This window comes from Ostrea edulis, chromosome 2 (assembly GCF_947568905.1).
Source record: "Ostrea edulis chromosome 2, xbOstEdul1.1, whole genome shotgun sequence".
NCBI lineage: Eukaryota > Metazoa > Mollusca > Bivalvia > Ostreida > Ostreidae > Ostrea > Ostrea edulis.
In genome coordinates this window covers 74884196-74903179 of record NC_079165.1, presented here as the reverse complement: position 1 = coordinate 74903179, position 18984 = coordinate 74884196, and the positions used below count along the sequence as shown (strand labels likewise).

The window sequence follows — 18984 nt, the reverse complement described above, 5'->3', positions numbered from 1 at the left end:
GATCTACAGCACCAAATTCAATTTAATATAAGTTGAACTATGCAATCAGTATTAGTTTCTTTATAAATCTCGCTACCGTTAAAAGAACAGTATGTTTAAAGGCCTATTACATGTAACCTGCGTTCGGCAGATCTCAATTTGAGTACATGTACAGTGTATATTTGTATATGTTTCTTATCTATAGGCATTTCGTCTGCAAATAGCGTTTGATAAGACAGAAATTCACATTGCAGTGAAACCATCGCCAAGGTACATGTACGATAGGAAGTCTGTATGTGTATACTAGTATATGTCCCTTATCTACGGCACTCCGACTGCAAATAGCGTTTGATAAGATACAATTCCAAATTGCAGTGATACCATCCATGGCTAAGGTACGACATGAAACCTATATTTATATATTAATCTTTTCTTTTTATTTCTTGCAATCTTCATACACACGAAGTTATAGTTCGCGGTTGAATATTCAATCGTTCGCAGTAGTATATACCATACATGTACATGTCTATACACTGAACATTGATATCAAACACAAGCTACAATATCACTTACATAGCATGTCAAGTAAGACGGTTTGTTTTTTTCAGAAGCTATTTGAAGACTTTTGGTTGGAGGGACTAGTTCCCGCGGTCTTTACTCCTTTTCAAGACAATGGGTTTGAAACATTTATTATATATTTACATTTCAAATGTTTTTGTCTTTGATACCTTTATCAATTGTAATGATAATTATTTCCTCATTAACAATGTAAAACTTATACGGTACCAATTTTGATGCACCAGATGCGCATTTCGACAAATAATGTCTCTTCAGTGATGCTCAACCGAAATGTTTGAAATCCGAAACAACTATGAAGTTTTAGAGCTAAATATAGCCAAAAACAGCGTGCCAAAAAAAGTGGAGCCAAATTCGTCCAAGGATAAGAGCTATGCATGAGGGAGATAATCCTTAATTTTGAAATGAATTTCTAAATTTTATAACAGCAATTAAATATACATCCGTATTTTCAAACTAGTAACGAAGTACTTAGCTACTGGGCTGTAGAGACCCTCGGGGACTAATAGTCCACCAGCAGAGGCCTCGACCCAGGGGTCATAATGTAAAACTTATACGGTACCAATTTTGATGTACCAGATGCGTATGAATTCTGCACTCCACGCCAACATACTTTTCACGAAGCGCTAATCATAACAATATTTATTTCTTCTTTTAACAGGGAGCTGAATTTACTTATGATTGATGACTATTGTGAATTTTTACTGAAAAATAACATCAAGGCAGTTTTTGGTAAGGGTTTTCTGATTTGAATTCTCTGTACAGAATTACTTAATAGAGACAACCCCAGTCTTACAAACTATAATAGATATAATAAACCAAAGAGTTGATGCTTACATAATCTGGTTATATTCAGTTTCCTGTCTGAATCGATTCATTCCATTTTACATTTTTGATTATCATATTGACCGATTCGAAAAAGACGACAATGAAACTCTAGGTAATTTCGGACGTCTGTTAAAGTCAGATAAAAATATTTCACCTGCTAATCATGTCATTTTCTTTAATGATGAAAATATTTAAAAGAAAAAAGACACAATTAGAAACTAAAACACACAAGGAAAGATTTAATGAGACAAGTGGGGGTGGGGGTATTGAGAGGAAATGTATTGTTTTCCACTAATTTCTGTTTGAGGCTAAGTATGAAAAAAACATACCAGTAGATGATTCGAAAGTAAATCCGTAATATTTTGTTGTAATGATTTCTTCTCATTTATGAATTACATATGTACATGTATTTTAACATTACAAAAATGATGCGTCAGTGAACGGAACAACTGGTGAAGGTCAGTCCATGACGATGGAAGAGAGAAAGAAAGTTGTTGAAAAATGGATTGCCTCAGCAAGGGGGAGGTATGTTATTCTTTTGTACTACATTCCTTTACTCATGTTTTACACTTGAGATTTTTTTTCTAACGTAAAGGGAACGATACTATGGTTGGGTTACGTTTAATATGGTGCTATTTCATCGTTTATTTCAAAGCATAAGACCCATATATCATTATGCCAACCGTAACTCATTACGAACTTTGGATTGAGAATGTAATTAAATTATAATTCAGGTTGAAAATCGTGGTACATGTGGGAGGCTTGAATGTCAAGGAGAGTGTTGATTTAGTAAGTCTTTGAAACAACATAGATAGTGCTTTCATTTCTAACCAACGTGCTTGGATTTCTTAAAAAGCTTTCAAACTTAATGTTGAGTTTTCTTTTATTTGAGTTGTTAAAGGTTGAATAATTCCAATCTTATTTATTACAATTGTTTTGATTGGACAAAAATAAAGCTGAACAAGAGTTTACACATCAATAAATCCGAAAACGCGATGTATTCATACACGCCTGAAAACAAACAACATAGTGCGGGTAACTATTCAATTTTTTGAAATTGTTAATAAAGTCAATGAATTGAAATTATAAGAATCAAACATTCTTTTGGAAGAATTTATCGATGTGTAAACTCCGGACATTTTACTCACAAACTTAACATAAAAGTGCTTCGCACTTTTATTCAGTTTGTGAGTAAAATGTCCGGAGTTTACACATCGATAAATTCTTCCAAAAGAATATTTAATCCTATAGTAAAATCACATACTTACGTCCAAGATTCAACTTAAGTTTATTTAGAGAAATCCAGGATTGACTTTTAATGGCAACAAAAGAAATTATCTTTTAACAACGCATGATCTGCTCCATCTCGGAAGAAATTGTAAAAATGCATTATTTTGCACGTGTATATAACTCTCCCCTTCTCTGTATTTTTATTTGGATAAAATCTAAAATATTTGTATTAAACATGTACACGTACTTCGTAATATTACTCTACCATAAAGATATATCATGTTAAATCGTTTGTAGTGAACAGTTCATGATGATTACTATTACCACATAGCCACACAACTCTCATAGAGATCGTCTGTCTAAGACATGCTAGCATTTTAATTGATTGAATATTGTTTTGATTAACGTCCTGCTCGAAATTTTTTTACTGCCGGTGAAGGGCTGCAAAATTTTGGCCTATGCTTGGCGCTTATGGCCTTTGAGCGGGGAGGGATCTTTAATATCGTGCCACACTTACTGTGACACGAGACCTCGGTTTTTGCGGTCTCATCCGGAGGACCGCACCATTTAGTCGCCTCTTACGACAAGCAAGGGGTACCGGGGGCCTATGCTACCCCGAATACCCACGGAACGGTAGCATTTTGAAGTTGAAGGGCTAATATTTTTATTTAGTGATATTTACTTTTCTAATGTGTGTGCCTTTGATATCTCTACAAATTGTATTGAAAGCCATTTCTTGATGATTACGTTGAAGTTGTAAGAATGCGGTTATCAGTACAGGTACATGTAATGCCTTATTTCAACAGCTGGAAATTCAGATGGAAATGAAATTAAAGTAAGAATGTGATATATTTCATTCTTTATTTACACGGGGATGTTGCTAAAACGCGGAACGGAAAACGGAATAGAATTTAAGAATTAGAATGATTAATATAGCCAAGATAACACCAAAATTCGGAAGAAAATACTATATTATGATTAAAATCTAAATTTTTTGAATTTGTTTACAAGCGGTAAAACAATTTTATCTTAAAATTCTGCATCATAAATTGATTAAGCGAAGTTAAACGTCTGTATAAAAACAAAGCGTTTTACAAGAATTTTGAAATATCGGCATTGACAGATGTATTAGCCAGCAGCGACACCTATGGGACTATTCTCTTTAGAGAAGTCGAGAGGCATAGCCTTTATCGACTTCTCTTCGCAAGCATTCATGTTTTGATTCTGGAAAACGTGTAAATGCCGGAGTCGGTGACGGTTTATGCTTCGACCGACGTTTCGACTCTGATGTGCCTGGATTTATGCAATAGACAAAATGTTTTCTAACATTTAACAATAATGCACAAAACTGTCGCAGGGAAATCAACATTTACTTGCTTTTAATCCATTTTCAACATGTCCCCTGTCCCGGGTTAACGTTAACTGGTCTTGGGAGCTGTCACAACAGGGGACCATTTTAGAGAAAAGCAGGCTGAAGTAATCAGAGTTGTGATTTAAACCCGGGACAGGGGCATGTTGAAAACGGATTAGAAGCAAGTTTTGATTTCTTTGTGACAGTTTTGTACATTGCTGTTAAATGTTTGAAAATAACTTGTCTATTGCGTAAATCCAGGCACATCTAAGTCGAAACGTCGGTCGAAGCATAACCCGTCACCGACTCTGGCATTTATACGTTTTCCAGAATCAAAACATGAATGCTTGCGAAGAGAAGTCGATGAAGACTATGCCTCTCGACTTCTCTAAAGAGAATACTATGGGACCAGGGTAGAGAAAGGAAAGAACACAGGTACTTTATACCCCCCCCCCCCCCCCCCCGTGGCAAAACGTCATTAACGCACATTTACATGTAAATTTACATATAATACAGTGTATGTGTGTACCTACAACATGGGAGTGTGGTATGTATATATAATACAGTGTATGTGTGTACCTACAACATGGGAGTGTGGTATGTATATATAATACAGTGTATGTGTGTACCTACAACAGGGAGTGTGGTATGTATATATAATACAGTGTATGTGTGTACCTACAACATGGGAGTGTGGTATGTATATATAATACAGTATATATGTGTACCTACAACAGGGAGTGTGGTATGTATATATAATACAGTGTATGTGTGTACCTACAACAGGGAGTGTGGTATGTACTATATAATACAGTATATGTGTGTACCTACAAAATGGGAGTGTGGTATGTATATATAATACAGTGTATGTGTGTACCTACAACATGGGAGTGTGGTATGTATTATATAATACAGTATATGCGTGTACCTACAACATGGGAGTGTGGTATGTATATATAATACAGTGTATGTGTGTACCTACAACAGGGAGTGTGGTATGTATATATAATACAGTGTATGTGTGTACCTACAACATGGGAGTGTGGTATGTATATATAATACAGTGTATGTGTGTACCTACAACATGGGAGTGTGGTATGTATATATAATACAGTATATATGTGTACCTACAACAGGGAGTGTGGTATGCATATATAATACAGTGTATGTGTGTACCTACAACACGGAGTGTGGTATGTATATATAATACAGTGTATGTGTGTACCTACAACATGGTAGTGTGGTATGTATATATAATACAGTGTATATGTGTAACTACAACATGGGAGTGTGGTATATATATATAATACAGTGTATGTGTGTACCTACAACATGGGAGTGTGGTATGTATATATAATACAGTGTATGTGTGTACCTACAACATGGGAGTGTGGTATGTATATATAATACAGTGTATGTGTGTACCTACAACATGGGAGTGTGGTATGTATATATAATACAGTGTATATGTGTAACTACAACATGGGAGTGTGGTATATATATATAATACAGTGTATGCGTGTACCTACAACATGGGAGTGTGGTATGTATATATAATACAGTGTATGTGTGTACCTACAACATGGGAGTGTGGTATGTATATATAATACAGTGTATGTGTGTCCTACAACATGGGAGTGTGGTATGTATATATAATACAGTGTATGTGTGTACCTACAACATGGGAGTGTGGTATGTATATATAATACAGTGTATATGTGTACCTACAACATGGGAGTGTGGTATGTACTAGATAATACAGTGTATGTGTGTCCTACAACATGGGAGCGTGGTATGTATATATAGTACAGTGTATGCGTGTACCTACAACATGGGAGTGTGGTATGTATATATAATACAGTGTATATGTGTACCTACAACATGGGAGTGTGGTATGTACTAGATAATACAGTGTATGTGTGTCCTACAACATGGGAGCGTGGTATGTATATATAGTACAGTGTATGCGTGTACCTACAACATGGGAGTGTGGTATGTATATATAATACAGTGTATGTGTGTACCTACAACAGGGAGTGTGGTATGTATTATATAATACAGTGTATGTGTGTACCTACAACATGGGAGTGTGGTATGTATATATAATACAGTGTATGCGTGTACCTACAACATGGGAGTGTGGTATGTATATATAATACAGTGTATGTTTGTACCTACAACAGGGAGTGTGGTATGTATATATAATACAGTGTATGTGTGTACCTACAACAGGGAGTGTGGTATGTATATATAATACAGTGTATGTGTGTACCTACAACAGGGAGTGTGGTATGTATATATAATACAGTGTATGTGTGTACCTACAACAGGGAGTGTGGTATGTATATATAATACAGTGTATGTGTGTACCTACAACAGGGAGTGTGGTATGTATATATAATACAGTGTATGTGTGTACCTACAACAGGGAGTGTGGTATGTATTATATAATACAGTATATGTGTGTACCTACAAAATGGGAGTGTGGTATGTATATATAATACAGTGTATGCGTGTACCTACAACATGGGAGTGTGGTATGTATATATAATACAGTGTATGTGTGTACCTACAACAGGGAGTGTGGTATGTATATGTAATACAGTGTATGTGTGTACCTACAACAGGGAGTGTGGTATGTATATATAATACAGTGTATGTGTGTACCTACAACATGGGAGTGTGGTATGTATATATAATACAGTGTATGAGTGTACCTACAACATGGGAGTGTGGTATGTATATATAATACAGTGTATGTGTGTCCTACAACATGGGAGTGTGGTATGTATATATAATACAGTGTATGTGTGTACCTACAACAGGGAGTGTGGTATGTATATATAATACCGTGTATGAGTGTACCTACAACATGGGAGTGTAGTATGTATTATATAATACAGTGTATGTGTGTCCTACAACATGGGAGTGTGGTATGTATATATAATACAGTGTATGTGTGTACCTACAACATGGGAGTGTGGTATGTATATATAATACAGTGTATGTGTGTACCTACAACATGGGAGTGTGGTATATATATATAATACAGTGTATGTGTGTACCTACAATATGGGAGTGTAGTATGTATTATATAATACAGTGTATGTGTGTCCTACAACATGGGAGTGTGGTATGTATATATAATACAGTGTATGTGTGTCCTACAACATGGGAGTGTGGTATGTATATATAATACAGTGTATGAGTGTACCTACAACATGGGAGTGTGGTATGTATATATAATACAGTGTATGTGTGTACCTACAACATGGGAGTGTGGTATGTATTATATAATACAGTATATGTGTGTCCTACAACATGGGAGTGTGTTATGTATATATAATACCGTGTATGTGTGTACCTACAACAGGGAGTGTGGTATGTATATATAATACAGTGTATGTGTGTACCTACAACAGGGAGTGTGGTATGTATATATATAATACAGTGTATGTGTGTACCTACAACATGGGAGTGTAGTATGTATTATATAATACAGTGTATGTGTGTCCTACAACATGGGAGTGTGGTATGTATATATAATACAGTGTATGTGTGTCCTACAACATGGGAGTGTGATATGTATATATAATACAGTGTATGAGTGTACCTACAACATGGGAGTGTGGTATGTATATATAATACAGTGTATGTGTGTACCTACAACATGGGAGTGTGGTATGTATTATATAATACAGTATATGTGTGTCCTACAACATGGGAGCGTGGTATGTATATATAATACAGTGTATGTGTGTCCTACAACATGGGAGTGTGGTATGTATATATAATACAGTGTATGTGTGTCCTACAAGATGGGAGTGTGGTATGTATATATAATACAGTGTATGCGTGTACCTACAACATGGGAGTGTTGTATGTATTATATAATACAGTATATGTGTGTACCTACAAAATGGGAGTGTGGTATGTATTATATAATACAGTGTATGTGTGTCCTACAACATGGGAGCGTGGTATGTATATATAGTACAGTGTATGCGTGTACCTACAACATGGGAGTGTGGTATGTATTATATAATACAGTATATGTGTGTACCTACAACATGGGAGTGTGGTATGTATATATAATACAGTGTATGTGTGTACCTACAACAGGGAGTGTGGTATGTATATATAATACAGTGTATGTGTGTACCTACAACATGGAGTGTGGTATGTATATATAATACAGTGTATGTGTGTACCTACAACAGGGAGTGTGGTATGTATATATAATACAGTGTATGTGTGTACCTACAACATGGGAGTGTGTTTTGTATTATAACAACGACAATTCATGATCGTATTAAGTCAGCAAGTTAAACATCTTGTGTTTGATATAACATTTTTAAGTAATAGAGACTTTGTGACCGGAGCACTCCAAACCTAAATAGGGAGGACTTCTAGCAGTTTATTTTTAAACTAAATACTTGTATCTTAATATTTAGATTAATGATGAGATGACCTTTTAATCCCATTCAAGCATAAATTGTCTGTTAGCCTTATACCTATTTCATATCTGTTAATTTCTCATACTATGGATCGTAAACTTCACCTTAGTTTGCATTGGTTCTGTTTCAGTCTTTCTTTCCCGCTGTATCTCTTCGGGTTCAACACTAATCCGCAGGATGTCAGTAAATGTACGAACTTTCAAATAAACTCATCCCAAATCCTTCATACACATCGGATTCGTTCGCTTTAAAAGTTGATGTGATACATAATATTTCAAAACTGAAATGATCCCGTGGAGATCCGGGTTAGAATAGGTCCTCAGTACCCCTTGCTTGTCGGAAGAGGCGACTAAATGGGGCGGTCCTTCGGATGAGACCACAAACACCGAGCCCCGTGTCACAATTGGTGTGACACGATAAAGATCCCTCCCTGCTCAGAGGCCGTAGCGCCGAACATAGGCCTAAATTTTGTAGCCCTTCACCTGCAGTGGTGACGTCTCTATATGAGTGAAAAATTCTAGAGAGGGACGTTAAACAATATTTACTTAATCAATCAATCGATCAAAACTGAAATGTATTTCTTAACTTTACAATTTTGTTGGATTCACATTTGGTGAATTCCGTGTCCATGAGAACGGTTTAGTCCCGTATTACCTTTGCTCACTTTATCCCGTATTATCTTGTCCGGCTTGTTGAAAGTCCACACACGTTTAGATATTCTACAGTGATTATTAAAGAATCCCTTTGTATCTTTTAAGACTAAACATGCCGTCACAGCAGGAGCAGACGCATTTGCATCCCTTCCACCTTTGTTCTTCAAACCAAACACTATTGGTGAGAACTAAGAATCATCCCTTATGAGTGAAAGGGAGTACATTCCTTCATCTATATATGTTAAAGCACGTGGTACTTTTGATTATCAATGAATTGAAGAACGCCCTTTATGACATTGAATTTTTATATGCTTGTTTTGCTTTACCCGTAACTAGGCTGTCTTATTGAACACTGTAAAACAGTGGCGGATGCTGCTCCAAATCTTCCTTTCTACTATTATCATTTGCCCTACATGACAGGAGTAGACTGTGAGTTTCTTAAAATCTTAATTATTAGTTGGTTAAATCAATATGTCATTATTTGGGGTGATTGATGTCTGGCAACGGAATATCACTTCAATTATTTGCTAAATATTTACCGGTTGTATTCACAACAACAGTCAGACAAGGCATCGTAGATTTTTGTGTTTTTTCTCCAGTACATGGAAACATTTATCGAATCAAAATATTAAATTATGGTTTTCTTGACAATTAGCATTTCCCAATCCAATGATAGTGTATTCTTGTTTGATAAGTATAAATGCAATGATTGACTTTATGGTACATAACCCAAATGAATTGCTTCTGTTCAAGTTAAGATGGAAGATTTCTTAACAACGGCAAGGAAAAGGATACCAAACTTGGTTGGTCTGAAGTTTGCCTCGAACGATCTCGGGGATGTGATTGGCTGCTTGTTTGCGGGAAAATTTAATATTCTCTGTGGTAGTGATGAGGTAGGGTAAAAATGTTGGTTATTTTCTCTATTGCTTTTTATAGTTCCATTAAGTTGATCGATCACCTGTTTTCTCGTGGAAATCTATGTAACAAAATGAATTACATGCAACTTTAAGCAGGAAAATAAATATTCCTACTTTATATTTCTCGAGTACATTAAACAAAGGATACCTATTATAATATGTCAAACTTGTACGGTACCAATGTTGGTGCATCAGATGCATGTAAAACGAACGCTTGACCTTCTTCATTGTCAAGGTTACTAATAAAAACCCGTGCCACTGGAAAGGAAATTGCTATATATTTTTTTTTACAAAGATCTAACCCATTTTCATCTAAATTTAATCAGACATGCATCTTTCTTAAGGATTGTGTTTCCTGTTTGTTTTCATGGTTTCATCTAACAATTCAAAGTCACTTTAATGCAGCCCATTACATCAAAATTTTATTTAATGGCTCTTTAAAACACCTCTTATGAAGTATGATTTCACTATCAAAAGAGTTGATACAAGCTCTCAATTATCCTATATGATTTTTATCCGGAATGATAAAAAGGCGTTTTGTTTTGTTGGCAAACAAGAGATTCTAGAGTCCAAATTTCGCTGTTGTTTGATACATTATATGGATATCTAATAAAACATGCATAAAGGACCCAGATAGACGTTCTGATTATTTAAAAAGGAAATATTTATGAAAATTGAAAAGGTTGTCTGTTAATATTTGTTTTAAATCTACGGATAAAATCTTCAAAAACCATTTCAAATTGAAAAAGATATACCAGTTAAATGTATTTCAAAACAAAATTGAAATGAAATTACCAAATTTCAGATATATCGTTAAATTTTAGCCTTAAATCAAACAGGAGAGAAAAAGCACCTATCCCAATCAAAATCGATAGAAATTGCTTAAAATCCTATTGTTGCTAATTATACGCAATTACACCAATCAATTAATTTCCTTATACATTCATTTGTAAACCATTCTACATCATGTGAATGTAGGTTTCTGATTACAATCTTCTCTGTAACTACATTTTTATAATTCCGATCGGGCTTGGTTCAAATTTGAAAAAGCGCAATATTTCTGAATTTTGACCATTTCATTTCAACTTCTTTTTAAAATATATTTCTCCGATATACCTTTTTCCTAATAGACATGTTTTTGAAGATTTTATACGTCGATAAAAAAGAACATTAACAAATAACCATTTCAATTTTCATAAATATATTTCTAGGTCTCCTGAGTAAACTCAGGTGACCTCTATTGCAATTGGTTGTCGTGCGTTAACAATTGAACCCTTTTTTAACTTCTTCTGAATAACTACTATTCACCCCTGAGCCCTAGGAGCGGGGCAAAAACTGTCCAAAATGACCAATTTTCAAAAATATTCTCTAGAACCGCACATGTGTAAGAAAATGTAAATGCATAGTAATGTACAGCAGGAAGGCCTGTATCAGAATTGTAAATTTCATGATTCCCTGTGTAGGGGTTTTGACCCCAGGGCGGGATCAAATTTATCATATAGAGTTTATGTGTAAAACATTTAAATAACATCTTCTTTAATGCTATTGATACTAAATTGAAACTAAATGGATAGTTAGACAGAACAGACAGTCCTTTATCAAAATTGTAAATTTGGTGATCTTAGGGGTACCAGATTTGGTATTAGGGTGGGGCAAAAACGGTCAGTTTTTAAATGTGTGAAGAATATATTTTTTCCAACTTCGTGATAACTACATGTACTTTTCCAATTCTTTTAAAATTTGGTAAGAAGCATCTTGGAACAAGAGGGACATAAATTGTAAATTTCAGGATTCCAGGGGCCCTAGGGGCGGGACAAAAACTGCCCAAAATTGATCAATATTCAAACATTTTCTTCTCTAGATTTGCACATGTTTAAGATAAATTAAATGGATAGCGATGTAGAGCAGGAAGGTCTTTACCAAAATTGTAAATTTCATGATCCCCAGGATAGGGGGTTTGACCCCAGGGCGAGGCCAAACTTAGTATATAGTGTTTATGTGTAAAACATTTGATTAACATTTTCTTTGGTGTTATTGATACTAAATTAAAACTAAATGGATATCTAGAAGGAGTAGGTAGTCCTTTACCAAAATTGTAAATTGCATGATCCTTGGGGTATGGGTTCGGTTTCAGGGTGGTGTCAAAATTATGATAATGATTTGAAGGACGTATTTAAGTTTGCTGATACTATATAAAATCTAAATGCCTACTTAGGAAAAGCAGAAAAGGATGTACAAAAAAATTATGAATTTCACAACCCAGGGTTTTGACTCTAGGATGGGTCCAAGTTAGGCATATCTTTTAATGTTAATACAAATATTATATTATGTAAAGCCTCTCATCAGTGTATGCATGTTAAAGGGCATTGAAGTTTTAAGAACACATCTTGTTTTATACTGTTGCTGAACATTAGAATTTAGCTTATATATTCAGAACAGGATTTTTTTCTAGACTCCATAGCCCTTGGGAGTAGTGATACTTTTCACTAGTACTCAGTTGACCGATAAGGCCTGTGGGCCTCTTGTTATTTTAAAAAATAGGTCCATCTTAGGCGTTTATCCATGTTTTATTAGATTGATTGATTGTATCTTGCGTTTCACTCGAGAATTTTTCACTCATATGGGGACGTCACCAAGACCGGTGAAAGGCTTCAAATTTAGGCCCATGCTCGGCGCTTACGGCCATTTAGCAGTGAGAGTTCTTTAGCGTGCCACACATACTGTGACACGGGTCATCCGTTTTTAAGGTCATCTCCGAGGACCCGTTACATTCACACCTGATGCCGAGCGTTTGGCGATGGAACTGTCACTACCTGTTTTAACGACTTAGGTGTGTCGCGGCCGGGATTCAAACCCCGGGCCTTTCCGCATGCGGAGCGAACGCTCTAACCCCTCAGCTATATTCATGCCCCAAGTGATTATCATACTTCAGCTACGTATGGCAAATTAGAAATAGAATTCAAATATATTCCTTCACTTGAAAATATCAATTATTTACAAAAATTTCCCTTGCGCTAAACGCCCAGTAACATCAAAATAATAAAGGGGGATATATGAGGGTAATTATCTGATCCGTCTATGCCAGCATTGTGACTTCACACTTAGCTTTGATGTTATTTAGCTCACCTGAGCTGAAAGCTCAAGTTAGCTTTACTGATCGTCTGTCCGTCCGTCCGTTTGAAAACTTTTTACATTCTTAACTTCTCCAGAACGACTGGGCAAATTTCAACCAAACTTGGCAAAGAGCATCCTTGGGTGAAGCGCTTTCAAGTTTGTTCTAATGAAGGGTCATGCCCTCTTTAAAGGGGAGATAATCACAGAAGTGCAAAAATAGGGTGAGATCATTTAAAAATATTTTCAAGAACCACTGGACCAGAAGAGCTGACATTTACTTGAATGCTTCCTGACATATTGCAGATTCAAGTTTGTTAAACCCATGACCACCGGGCGTAGGATGGGGCCATAATAAAGAATCAAAATTTCACCTGCCAATATTTAGGGAAAATCTTTAAAAATACTGTTCTCAAGAACCACTGGGCCAGGAAAGTACACATTTACATTACAGCTTCCTGACATAGTGAAGATTCAATTTAGTAAAATAATGGTCCCCGTGTGTAGGATGAGGCCACAATAGGGAATCAAATTTTACATATAAATACATAGGGAATTTTTTTTAAACAATCTTCTTCTCAAGAACCACTGAGCCAGGAAAATTTGTATTTACATAAAAGCTTCCTGATGTAGTGTAGATTCAAGTTTGTTAAAATCATGGCCCCAAGAGTAGAAGAGGCCACAATAGGGAATCAAAAGTTTTACATACATATATGTAGAGAAAATGTTTAAAAATCTTCTGAAAAACCATTGGGCCAGATAAGTTTACATTTTCATTAAAGCTTCCTGTCATAGTGCAGATTCAAGTTTGTAAAAATCATGGCCCCGGGGATAGGTTTGGCCCACAATAGAGATCGAAGTTTTACATGCGAATATACATCTATAGGGGATATCTTTAAATATGGGCCAAGGTGACTCAGGTGAGCGATGTGGCCTACGGGTCTCTTGTTTTCTTTTTAACCAAACAATTATAAACAATTATGCATCCCGATTGCAATTTAAAAGACATGAAAATAAACAAAATTGACCACCAACTTAAGAAACTCATGAACTCATTCATCTACTTAGTTGTATTACTCTTTTTCTGTTAAATCATTTGCTAAAAACTGTTACAATAATATTTATACCATTCATTGTGAACAAATTGAGTGCATAAATTATAATATGCACGTCAACGTCTTGCATCTGTTGAAGTCAAATTTAAAACTGACCTTTAGAGCCTTGCTTCGAGGACAGGCCTTCGGTCCGTCCTAGCTTTGCTCGGTATTATATTGTTAGGTATTGTGATCAAAGAACATCGATTTATTTAAAGCTGTATGGTCCGAATTACAATATTTTTTTTCCATCTCGTAAAAACGCTATTAAATCATCGAACGCATGTAGTTATGAGACTGTCCGACATATCAACAATTATTTCACCTGTTTTAACCCAAATAATTTGATTTTAAATCGATGTTTACAAATAACCGCGTCACTCTGCCATGTCAAGTGACAGTCACGTGACCAGTTCAAACTTTCAGATCATCGGTGATCTTATCTTTGTAAAGCTGTGTATTTTGTTATAACAGTACCGTACCATAAGTTTAATAGAAATAAAAATATCAAATACCTCTTAGTAATTCGTTGTTTTACGCTCTTTCAGTCTTAAAACTAGACAGTTGCGTATGAGTTAATACATCATGTTGGGATTCCCCTGACGCGCGTGGGTCTATTTATAGACGTTTATTATGGGATGATTTATATATGTAGCCACTATATTTACTTTCTAAATAATATTCGCACTGTTTTCGTTTACATGCAGATGTTTTCAAGCATGTAATTAAGGGAAAGTTAATAACTTTATAAAGTAATTAATCTGTTTTAAAGTAATTATGTACAAAAATAATACATGAACATCGGGGTCATACAGCTTTAATTGTGTTTACAAAAGATTAATGAACCTACATAATTACATGTTTATCCCTTTAGCAACTGATGGCAAATGTAGTCATGGGTGCTCATGGTGCGGTCGGTACACTACATAACTGTATGCCGTTGATCTCCCAAAGAATTCTTCAGTACCTTGAGAGTGGGGAAATGGAAAGGGCCAGAGGAGAACAAATTCGTGTCCAGAAAGTCTTACGGATAATGCTTAAATATGGTATTAGATGCAACACAATAGATGTAATATTATCGCAAAGGCAGTTAAATATGCTTATGTTTATGATCCCTCCAAACAAAGTTACAGGACATTGCCCGTGCGTTCGGAAAAATGTCATGGACACCATATAAAGAATACAGTTTCATACACAATTGTGACAGGTAGGGAGCGAAAGAGGGTGATTGATTATGAATTGGTCGAAGGGCGTGTCACAATGATTGATTATTAATTGAACGATATTACGGATACCTTCTACATGTTACTGTTACAGACATTGCTGTCATATTTGCAACATTATTATACTCCACGCAACGAAGTTACGGAGGGTATAATGTTTTTGACCCGTCCGTCAGTCCCTTTCTAGTCAGTGCAACTCCTCTGAGACCGCTCAACAGAATTTCATGAAATCGTGTAGTTAATAAAGACACACTGTGTAGATGTGCATATTCCCAGCAAATTCTGATTTAATAATTTTTGGGAGTCATGTCCCATTTGAACTTAAAATTTCGAGCCCGCCTGTCCTGTTCTTGTCAGTGCAACTTCTCCGAGATCTCAACAGAATTTCGAGAAACTTTGTAGTTAGTAAGGACACACTGTGTAGATGTGCATATTCCCAGGAAATCCTGATTCCGTTATTTTTCGGTGAGTTATGCATGCCCCTTTTGAACTTAGATTTCGAGCCCGTCTCTCCTGTTCTTGCAGTAATGCATAGCATTAACATTCATTATGTGAGACATTGTCAAGCAATGTTGGAGGGTGGGGTATGTGAGCTTGCTCACTTTTGCTTTCTTTCATTCTGATAGGTGCATGTAAATAGAGAAAAATCCATTTTTATGAATGTTTTAAATGGCCAAGATCACAGTCACTGATGGAATGTTAGTAACGATATTTTGACACAAAATACTGGCAGGGAATACCTTAAGTTGCCATGTTACGAATTGATGGTCTGCTTGGTTGTAATATTTGTTAGAAATTACTGGTACTGAAGTTCATATAGTACATTTGCTAAAGAAAGGGTGAGCTTCATGTTGTCAATCTCCAAATATTCGGCTTGCTTGATAAATTGTTTTGTCTGTTTTAGGATGGGATTAGGACGACTAGTCAGTTTTCGCCAAAAGTTAGTCGGCCTTGCATTCCGTTTCTTTGTCTAAGGAAGTACACTATTTTCACCCCGACAAACTAAGCTCAAGCGTATACACTTTTGAGTTTTGTTTTTTCTTATTTGTTATACGTTCTTTGAGACATTTCATAGATATTGATACGTCATCAGATGAAGTTGAAGTGTCAAGAATCTAAATATATTCATGACGTTCAGAGCCGTATCAGTGGGGGTTCTTTAACGTGCAAACGCCTGTGGCGACATGGGTCCTCTGTTTTAGCTCACCTGAGCTGAAATCTGAATTAAGCTTTTCTTATCACTTTTTGTCCGACGTCTGTTGATTTCAACCAAATTTGACAATAAATATCTTTGGGCCAAGGGCTATCAAGTCTCTTGAAATGAAGGAACAGGCCCCATCAAAGGGGAGATAATCGCAAAAATAGGGTGGGGTAATTTAAAAACCTGCTCAAGAACCACTGGGTCAGAAAAGTTGAAGTTTACCCGAAATGTTTTCCTGAAATAGTGCTAATTCAAGTTTATTTTAAAACATCATGGCCCCCAGGGGAAGGGTGAATCCACAATAAGGGGTCACAAGTTTACATGCGAATACATGTACAGTGTATATATGGAAAACTTGTAGATTCAAGTTTGTTCAAATCATGGTTCCCGGGGTAGGGTTGGGCAGGGTGACAATAGGCGATCAAAGTTTTACATTCAGATATATTAGAATTTTTTTAAAACAATCTTTTTTCAAGAACCACAAGTTCAGAAAAGTGGAAATTTTCATGAAAGCTTCCTGACATACAGTAGATTAAAGTTTGTTCAAATCATGGTTCCCGGGGTTAGGGTGGAACGGGACCACAATAGGGGATCAAGGTTTTACATTCAGATATACATGTATAGGGAAAATCTTTGAAGAAATCTCTTGAACTATTTAAGGTAAGGCTTTCATAATTTGTATATACATTCTTCACGGCAAGACTTTTCATGTGATCCGATGGTGACCTTGACCTGGGAGTTTATAACATTCCTTTGATTAAAAAAACTAACCTATTCAATATGTCCTGAACTATTTAAGGTCTTCATATCACGTGAAGTTTAAGTAAAGTCACTTCAGCAAATTGCACGATAAGATGGTGTATTTCTCAAGAAACTACCTACCCTCCATCCGGTTCTCTCAACTTTAGGCTTGAATGTCAACATTCATGTCGGCAGTTTTCTATCTTATGGTTTAGAAATTTTTCAGCCATTTCATTGTATGGCAGTCATTTTAAATGTATGCATAAGGTTTGGTAATGTATATATATGTATGTATGTCTATACCGATTGTATCCCGTGGGGATCCAGGTTAGAAAAGATCCTCAATACCCCTTGCTTATCGTAAGAGGCGACTAAATGGGGCGGTCTTTCGGATGAGACCGCAAAACCGAGGTCGCGTGTCAAGGCAGGTATGTCACGATAAAGAACCCTCCCTACTCAATGGCTATAAGCGCCGAGCATAGGCCTGAATTTTGCAGCCCTTCACCGGCAGTGGTGACATCTCCATATGAGTGAAATATTCTCAAGTGGGACCTTAAACAATATTCAATCAATCGTTGAGAATACACACGAGAAGATAATGGACAAGAGACAGATATCCAAGCAGCAATGTGACAAACATACCAAGAATCTACCAGAACTACATGTGGGACAAAATGTACGTATGAAGAAACACCCTAACGACAAACATTGGAAATTTGGCACATGTTCCGAATCGCTTGGAAACCGATCATACATCATTAACAGTGATGGGAAGTCATACCGTAGAAACCGTATAGACATAAGCCCAACTGCAGAAACCCACGATGCGAACGGATCAGACTCTTACCAGTCGTACATATATGATGACCCATTTATAAGTACTGCTGGAAGCCCCAACACTGAAAGTGTGAACAAGTCTATCGTTTCGAAACCGGAAATTGCTTCAGAATCCCTAAAAGAGACATTTCTCGCCATAGGCAGTAATGAAAGGTGAAGATAACAAACAATGATCAATCTCATAACTCCTACAAGCAATACAAAATAGATAGTTAGGCAAACACCGACCCCTTTACACCAGAGTTGGGCAAACATAGACCCCGGACACACCGGAGGTGGGAACAGGTGCCTAGGAGGGGTAAGCATACCCTGTCATTGGAGACTCCAATCAAAGCGCGCAGCAATTCGCGAACCGTGAAAATACCAATAAAGTTTAAGGACTATATCATGACCTAGACTTTTCATACATGTGACTCATTCGTTGTCACATATTTCTGTAATACACATGTACTATTTTGTATAATTATCATTAATTAATTTGATGATACATTGAATATTGATATTATCCCTCTACAAGATTTGCATTTTTAAAAAATGATATTTTGAAATGATACATTTTTAAATGTTTTGAATTTAATTACCTTTTATTGTCCATAATAATAATTTTTGTCCCAACTATCATATGTCAAGAATGGTGATTGTCCATTTATCTATTGTGTCAAAGTTCGTTGTGTCATGAAGTATTGTATTAACTTCTGAATTTATTAGTCTCCTACCGACGAAGTCGAAGGGTACTTCAGGTTTGCGCTCCGTCCGTCAGTCCTGTTTTCCGCATATTTTTTCTCT

At 36.1% G+C, this 18984-nt stretch overlaps 1 protein-coding gene across 1 annotated transcript in view; it reads left to right on the top strand.

Moving 5' to 3' along the window:
• Positions 1 to 224: 224 nt before the first annotated feature.
• The window catches only part of LOC125682368 (N-acetylneuraminate lyase B-like), a 23002-nt gene continuing 4242 nt past the window's right edge, over positions 225 to 18984 (top strand). The window contains exons 1-9 of the mRNA XM_048922880.2: positions 225 to 374; positions 588 to 655; positions 1217 to 1287; positions 1821 to 1908; positions 2118 to 2172; positions 9180 to 9255; positions 9411 to 9503; positions 9828 to 9967; positions 15071 to 15242. Of these exons, the coding sequence (XP_048778837.2) occupies positions 366 to 374; positions 588 to 655; positions 1217 to 1287; positions 1821 to 1908; positions 2118 to 2172; positions 9180 to 9255; positions 9411 to 9503; positions 9828 to 9967; positions 15071 to 15242 (772 nt within the window). The 5' untranslated portion in view covers positions 225 to 365. The remainder of the gene's footprint in view (positions 375 to 587; positions 656 to 1216; positions 1288 to 1820; positions 1909 to 2117; positions 2173 to 9179; positions 9256 to 9410; positions 9504 to 9827; positions 9968 to 15070; positions 15243 to 18984) is intronic.